This window comes from Cebus imitator, unplaced genomic scaffold, assembly GCF_001604975.1.
Source record: "Cebus imitator isolate Cc_AM_T3 unplaced genomic scaffold, Cebus_imitator-1.0 Scaffold469, whole genome shotgun sequence".
Classification (NCBI taxonomy): Eukaryota; Metazoa; Chordata; class Mammalia; order Primates; family Cebidae; genus Cebus; species Cebus imitator.
In genome coordinates this window covers 607,179-615,097 of record NW_016107784.1, presented here as the reverse complement: position 1 = coordinate 615,097, position 7,919 = coordinate 607,179, and the positions used below count along the sequence as shown (strand labels likewise).

General features: G+C 46.0%; 1 protein-coding gene across 1 annotated transcript in view; it reads right to left on the bottom strand.

Annotated features, from left to right (window-relative positions):
- Positions 1-568: 568 nt before the first annotated feature.
- FOXJ2 (forkhead box J2) overlaps positions 569-7,919 on the bottom strand; it is a 22,666-nt gene continuing 15,315 nt past the window's right edge. Inside the window, exons 7-11 of the mRNA XM_017512304.2 lie at positions 7,314-7,706; positions 6,810-6,911; positions 5,816-6,025; positions 4,834-4,932; positions 569-3,307 (exon numbers count right to left, since the gene is read on the bottom strand). Coding sequence (XP_017367793.1) covers positions 3,219-3,307; positions 4,834-4,932; positions 5,816-6,025; positions 6,810-6,911; positions 7,314-7,706 — 893 coding nt within the window. The 3' untranslated portion in view covers positions 569-3,218. The remainder of the gene's footprint in view (positions 3,308-4,833; positions 4,933-5,815; positions 6,026-6,809; positions 6,912-7,313; positions 7,707-7,919) is intronic.

Below are 7,919 nucleotides of genomic sequence, written 5' to 3'. Positions count from 1 at the left end.
TGGCTCACTGCAGCCTCCACCTTCCAGGTTCAAGCGATTCTCCTGCCTCAGCCTCCCAAGTAGCTGGGATTACAGGCATGCACCACCATGATCGGCTAACTTTGTGTTTTTGGTAGAAATGGGGTGTTTTTAGTAGAGTTGATCAGCCTGACCAACCTTTTGCCATGTTGGTCAGGCTGATCTCGAACTCCTGACCTCAGGTGATTCACCACCTTGGCCTCCCAAAGTGCTGGGATTACAGGTGTCAGCCGCCATGCTGGCCCCAAAGTATAATATCTTAAATCTTTATCCTAAAATGCAAGCAAGGTGGGCCTACTCCATACACCAACTTGTAAGGGGTGACTGACTCTCCAATATTCCATCATACTTGATATCATTTGAAAAGAAGAATGTTAAAGACATGCCTTTGATTCTTCTTTCCCATCAATATCACAAAAAAAGTCAGGGTCAACTAATTCAACCAGTGCTGGAAGATGGAGGAGGAAAAAAGACCAACTGAAACTAAATTCTTTCACATTTCTATTTTCCTTCCCTGGCCAAAAGAAATTTGACACCACTACCAGAAAGATAAAACTGTAAACATTCTTTTTTTTTTTTTATTAAGAAAGCATGCAAAAAAACAATGACAACAACTTGTGAGACCAGACGCCCCCTTCCCAGGATGCAGCAATGCAAAGCATTATGGGTGGTGGCACGAAGGACTCACCAAACCAGAAACATGAGGAGCAGGGACTGAGGAGACAAAGGCTGGGATGGGTGGATCTATAACAAATAATTACTCCTTGTGTCCCTCTCCTCCACTTTCTCTCGTATTTCCTCTTACAGGCAGTGAGCTCCTGCAGTTTTGCACACATCACCCGATACAACAATAATGACTACACTTCGGGTCCGGCAATGCTAGACCAACAAGAAAAGTAGTATTCTTTTCACTTCATGGGGGGGGAGGGGGAACTGAGGCCCAGAGGGAGTCAGGTGTGCCCTGTGCCATGAAACAAGACTGAGCTTGGTGGAAGGGAGCTGGGATCTCAGGAGGCCTCATGGCCAATCTCCCGTCCCAGACCCAAACTTGAGCTACCCTGGCTCCACACCAGAATTCTTCATGAGACTAGTTTGCAGAAGACACAGATGAACAAGGGGCATTTGTATGTATGATTCAGTTTACCCTTGCAAATCCTGTATGGGTCTGAACAGGAAAAGGGTTTAGAAAAGAGGAGTGATCATTAGCAAAGCGGAGAGCTGATGGGAAGTTGTGTGCAGGACGCACCTTAACTGGAAGGAATAAGGAAGGAAAAGATGCCTAAAATAGGGACACTGGGCAAAGGCATTTTGCCACCCTCTAAGAGAAATTCTCCTTTCCCCAAAGGGAAATATTATATCATACTTCAACTCCACTAAGTGCCCTCCAGCATCATGGGAGATTCAAGCCACTCGCACCCCCATTTCTTTTTTACAAAGGCTTTAAAGAAATAAAGTGCTCTTTAGTTAACTGCCCTATCTTGCCCCTTTACTTCAGCCTCACTGGACTTCTTCAATAAACTCTCACATATAACCCCCTTCCAAAAAAAGGAAAGGGGTGGATCAAAGAAAAAAGCAGGAGAGCAGAAAGCCAAATCTCTCGGAAATCATGGGTAAATAAAATAATATGAATGAAAAGCAGAAATCACAAAGAAAGTGGCCTTGTCTATTCCATACATTTTGTCCCACAGCTTTTCAGCAAGTGAAATAAGGACAGAAGTAAAATTGTTTTTCCCTCTCCTAACTAAAATTCAGCAATTAACATTAAATATACTCTGAGTACTTTGCTACAGTAAATCATGGCCACCCCTTGTAAAAGTAGATGAGTTAGCTCTATACTTTTTTCTGGGGGTCCCCTTTGGCCCTCACTGAACCCTTGCCTCTAGATTATTGACTCTCCTCCACCAATCTCCTTCAGCCCTCAAAAGCCTACTTGCAAAAGCTTCAGCCAGATGATCTGGATTCCAAGGGAAGCACCTTCCTATATATTTAAAGAACTAAAATATTCCCTGTCCATTGCCAGCTCCTTTTCTTCTCCTCATCCTCCTACCACCAACACTAAAGGTTTGGTTCTGCTATGAGAGGTGGGAAAGAGAGTCTCATCATGTTTTAGGACACGACAGAACTCAGAGTGATAACGGGTTACTTTTTCTTTCTTGAGAATCCCGGACAAATGAGGAAAGAAAAAAGATGGGTAGAAGATGTGAGCAAACAATCAAAGGAGGGCAAACTATTATTTGCTGAATGGGAAAAAGGGATGGGAAGATAATTTGTAAATACAAATAAGAGCCACAATTAATTTTCAAAGAAAAATACTTTTAAAAAGCCAAAAGAGTTAAGTTGGAATCATCTCCAAGAAGCTAAAACTATGCTGGACAGTTGTCCTCATGCCCTACCATAGAAGGAGTCTGGGCTAAAACCAATCCTATCTTCTTAGAGAATGGGCTCAAAATCAGCCAATGGACACTGAAGCACCATGCAAGAGCACACCCAGTTTCACACTGACTTATATTCCATCTCTTCTAACCCAGGTCCCCAGTTCCACTAGGATTTTAGTGTCGCCCTCCTGCGCCACCATCGCCACTTTTGCCCTTGATAGGAAACGCAGACTGGCAGAAGTAAGGATGGATAGTATACCTCAGAGGACAGAATTAGCACCATTTTAAAATCTCCAAATTCTTGGCTGCCAAGCAATGTTTCAGACCCTTTCTACTTGATCATGTGGCCTCTCCAGTCCTGGCCTGAAACTGACGGGAACAAAAAATAATTTAGGGCCAAAAGGTGGGATTAGCATTGCGTTTCTCCAAGAGAAAGGTAAACCAGAGTTTGAAACCTTTCTCCGTAGCTGTCGTGGCTTCATCGTCCAGCCTGATGATTTTACATTAGCAAGAGGTGAATAGGATCCATGGTGTAGGGCCAGGAGATGGCGGACAGTATATAACCAATAATAATAATAATAATATAAGAAGAAGAATAAAAGAGCTGGGGAAAAAACAGGAAGGAAAGGAGAAGAACGAGGCAGGAAAGGGGGTTTATCTTCGGCAGCATCTTGCGGTGGCTTCTCTGACAGAGAAAGAACAAAAAAGAGGATATATGTCTATATACAGATGGGGGTGGGGGAAAGGGAAGGGCTGCGATTGCTCTTTCCCCACTGCCAGACTTCACCGCTCGGCCCTGGGCTGATGTCCACACTCTGTGATGCACTAGGTGATCAAGTCCCAGTCGAAGTCATCAGGGATCTCCTCATTGGCACCAGGAGGTGGCACTGGGGGCCGAGGGACCATATGGTGTGCTGTTAGAAAGAAAGAAAGAGAGTGAAAGCAGAGTAGATGGGAAGCCGTTCCCTCCACCTAGAAGGGCTGTGCTGAGCCCCGGATAATACCATGAAGAAGGGCCTGTGAAGCTATCACCCTCATCAGCTGGAGTTATTTTTGGTTGCAGGTCACCACTTCATTGAAGTCTCAGGAAATAAGCTAAACTACATTCCACAGCAATTAAATATTATACTGCCAGTAAAAATTATACTTCTGAAAACATATAATGATAAAATAACATACAGAAGATAATATCATGTGGCTGGGAGCAGTGGCTCATGCCTGTAATTCCAGCACTTTGAGAGGCCAAGATGGGTGGATCACTTGAGGTCAGGAGTTCTAGACCAGACTGGCCAGCATGGTGAAACCCAACCTCTACTAAAAAACAAAAATTAGCCAGACATGGTGGTGGGCGCCTGTAATCCCATCCACTCAGGAGGCTGAGGCTCAAGAATCACTTGAACCCGGGAGGCGGAGGTTGCAGAGAGCCAGGATCACGCCACTGGCCACTGTGCTCCAGCCTGGGCAACAGAACAAGACTCTGACTGAAACAAACAAACAAATAAACAAACAAAAGATAATACCATATGAAATAGCAGTATATAAATTTGTATTTATATTAAATGGACAAAGAATACAAAGAGTCAGATGTCACCCCCGAAAATTGAAAACACTTGTGGTTTCAGGCAGAATAACAGTGATTTTTTCCATATGTGTCTAAATGTGAAGGATCTGTTCACTTTGTTCCATCTGTGGCAATTCAGTGTCTCCCTGCCCCATCCTCACTATCAGAGCCAATTCAATCCCAGACCCCTGATTCTGGAGATGAGGTGACAGAAAAGCAGACATGGGCATAAAGCAAGTATGTGTAGATAACAAATTCATTTTATTTGCCTGAGCACATCTTCCATCTAGATTCCAAAGCCACACATAAATGTTGCACGTAGCTATTTTTTGTTTATATGTACGCTTTCACTTCCTTTTACTTATGCAGTCACCAGCTAATTTTAAAGTACATCTAGCTGGGTGCAGTGGCTCATGCCTGTAATCCCAACACTTTGGGAGGCAGAGGCGGGCGATCACTTGCAGTCAGGACTTCAAGGCCAGCCTACCCAACAGGACAAAACCCCATCTCTACTAAAAATACAAAAATTAGCCAGACGTGGTGGTGCGTGCCTGTAATCCCAGCTACTTGGGAGGCTGAGGCAGGAGAACCACTTGAACCCAGGAGGTGGAGGTTGCAGTAAGCCAAGATCACACCACTATACTCCAGCCTGGGCAACAGAGTGAGACTCTGTCTACAATAAATAAATAAGTAAAGTAAATCTGTCTTCTTTAGTCTCCCCTGATATATACCTCCAGGGCAGGTAGCCTTGGGAATTATAAAGGCTCATTCCCTCCTGTCAGATGCAGGCAAAAATACAGAGAATCCCAGCTCAGAGTCAAAGGAAAGCAAAAGAGCTCATCAGATTACCAGTTTTGAAACAAGCTTCCTGGCTCTTACCTGGGCGATTGTAGCCTGCTGAGTCCTGGGTGGGGATTGGGTACATTGGTGATGGGCCAGGGTAGAGGTGGGGAGCTTGTGGGTGCCCATAAGAGTTCACTGCCAAAGAACAGAAGAGTTACTTGAGCTGGGGGTGGGGTGGGTCACTATACTCAACAAAGCAGGGAGGAAAAGAATACACCCTTGCTCCTATCTTCTTTCTCTCTTCCCTGCCCTGTTCTATAGCTCCTGCAAGCTTGAAGGATTTCTGCAGAAGCTACCAGTCCTCACCACTGAGGGTAAAAACAAATGGATACTACAACTGTGAAATCACTAAGATATAAGGATGAAAAATACAGAAACATAGGGCCGGGTATGGTGGCTCATGCCTGCAATCCCAACACTTTGGGAAGCCAAGGTGGGCAGATCCCTTGAGCCTGGGCAACATGGTGAAACCCCAGCTCTACACAAAATACAAAAAAATTAGCCGGGCATGGTAGCACACACCTGTAGTCCCAGGTACTTGGGAGGCTAAAGTGGGAGGATCACCAGAGCCCAGGAGGTCAGGGTCGCAGTGAGGTGTAATTGCACCACTGGACTCCAGAGCCTAGATGACAAAGGCAAGAAACAGGAACATTAATGACAACACGTCTTTGATTTCACTAGTTTGAAGATCCTATACATATAGAACCACCATTTCAACTGGTATCATCCAGTTAGGGATTACTGAGCCACAGATTTAAAAGAGAGCCTTTCTGTAACAAATTTCCTCCCTTTTCTTAAGTACCTCTGATCTCCCAAAATCATACAGTATTTCTTTTGCATTTTTCAGTTTAGGACTTCACTGACTCAACGGATGTTTGGTCAACTGATAAACTAGTTCCACTGCTCGATTTGGATCACTGCCCCATAAAACGCTTTCTCTCTGTTCTCTGTTGTCTTTCTCCTAGCCTTCCTTTTCATCACAGTCTCCACCTCCATGGCAACTGTCCTTGTGCAGTACCTTGGCTCATGGCTGACTCCTGCTTGCCACTGGTGAGGGCACAAGAGTCAGCCACACGGGCAGGGGCTGGTGGCCGGTGGGTACCCCCGTGGGGGGGCACATGGCCAGTCTGAGTAAGGAAGTGGTTGAGGGAGTCACACAGGTTGGCAATGTGATGCTGGTCAAGGCTCCAGTTCTTCTGCTCTGCCTGTCGTAGACTCTCCATCAGTTCTACAAAGAGGCAAAAAGCCCCATTAAGACCCAGCCCTATTGCACCATTCCAAACACACCATAAATAATCACCACTGATAACAGGCACTAACAATAACAATTTATATCTTTTAGAGCTCTGCATTTTCAAATTCTCATTCTATTTGATCCCTTATCAAATTCTTTTTTTTTTTTTTTTTTTTTTTGTATCATTCTGTCACCCAGGCTAGAGTGCAATGGCACAATCTCAGCTCACTGCAGCCTCTGCCTCCTAGGTTCGAGTGATTCTCCTGTCTCAGCCTCCTGAGTAGCTGGGATTACAGGCATGCACCACCACGCCCGGCTAATTTTTTTGTATTTTTGTAGAGACGGGGTTTCACCATGTTGGCCAGGCTGGTCTCGAACTCTTGACCTCAAGTGACCCACCGTGCCCGGCCTCCAAATTCTAATTATAATTTCCATCTTACTGAAGAATACGATAAACTTTCAACGTGACCGAGTGACTCAGCCAAGGTCACACTGTCAGTATCAGTAAGTGGTGACGAAACTACAAAATAGTGGTCCAGGGCTTCCGAATTCCTGAGAGCCTTCTCTCTCCCAAAGACAGAATAGACTAGGATAATTCACTGCCATATTTTTAGTTAAAACAAAATTAATTTGAGTTAAGTTGAAAGTAACGTAAATATTATCCATCTTGCGTAATATGAAAGAAAAACAATGAAAGCCTTAATTCCTGAACTTCATTTAACCACCCCCTTCCGGTTTAGTTTCTACTGGGTTTTCCCTTCATCCTTTGATCACGAACCTGAGAGCTGTGACTGCTCAATGCTGGACCAATTGAGCCGATTCACCATCTTGAAGCTCTCCTTTAAAGAGTCAATATTAGAGCACCAGTCAGAAGGAAAGGCTGTAAAGAAGAGGAGAAGGTGGATAATAAGACAGAGTGAGGTATAAGACATCATCAGCTGTCCCCAGACTGGCTACGTGCAAGGTTCCTGCATCTATACAGATTATCAGTTGCATTTCCAAGTTTTGGACTCTCCCTCCCTGGGTGTTCACGACTGGAAAAGCTATCTATGCTTTGGGTACCGCCAGCCTCATAGTCAGGAGAATATGTAAAACAACCTCAATTGATCCAAGAATTCTGTAAGACAGAGCCCTAAATTAACTTTGTTCAGATGAGCTCACATGAAGGAGCGAGCTTAAAAGACCCATCATTAACTTGCTAACTAACTGCACCTCCAGGCCCGAGTCAGGACAAGGGCATCATCCAGCCCTCCTCTAGATCACTCTGCACCTCCATACTCACCAAAGCCAGTGCTGTTGATGGGAGCCTGGCCTTGTGCCTGTGGCTGTGGAGGTGGTGGCTGCGGGGCAGGGTGGGAGTGGGGATGGTGCTGATGAGGGTGGTAGCCTCCATGCTGCAGTGGGGGTGGATGCATGGCCATCACGGGGGGAGGCACATAGCCTTCCGCCCCAGCTTGCTTTCCCCCTGGTGGGGTACAACCATCTGGGCTTGGGGTGTGCAGTGGAGGAGCGCCCCCTACAGCTGAGGGGCCCTGGGCAGGTGCCTGTTGCTGCTGTGGCTGGGGTTGCTGGGGCGGTGGCTGTGGCGGCGGCTGCTGTTGAGGTGGCGGCGGCTGCTGCTGATACATGTAGTAGTTGTTCGAGGGTGGGATGTCCCCCAGGAGAGACGAGAAGCCTGCAAGTGGGGAGGAAGCAGGCAAGTGACGTAAGCAATGAGATGGGAAGTCTCAGACCGAAACTGTGGAGTTAAAAGGATAAGGATGTTTTAGGGGCCGGGCGTGGTGGCTCACGCCTGTAATCCCAGCACTTTGGGAGGCCGAGGCGGGTGGATCACGAGGTCAAGAGATCGAGACCATCCTGGTCAACATGGTGAAACCCCGTCTCTACT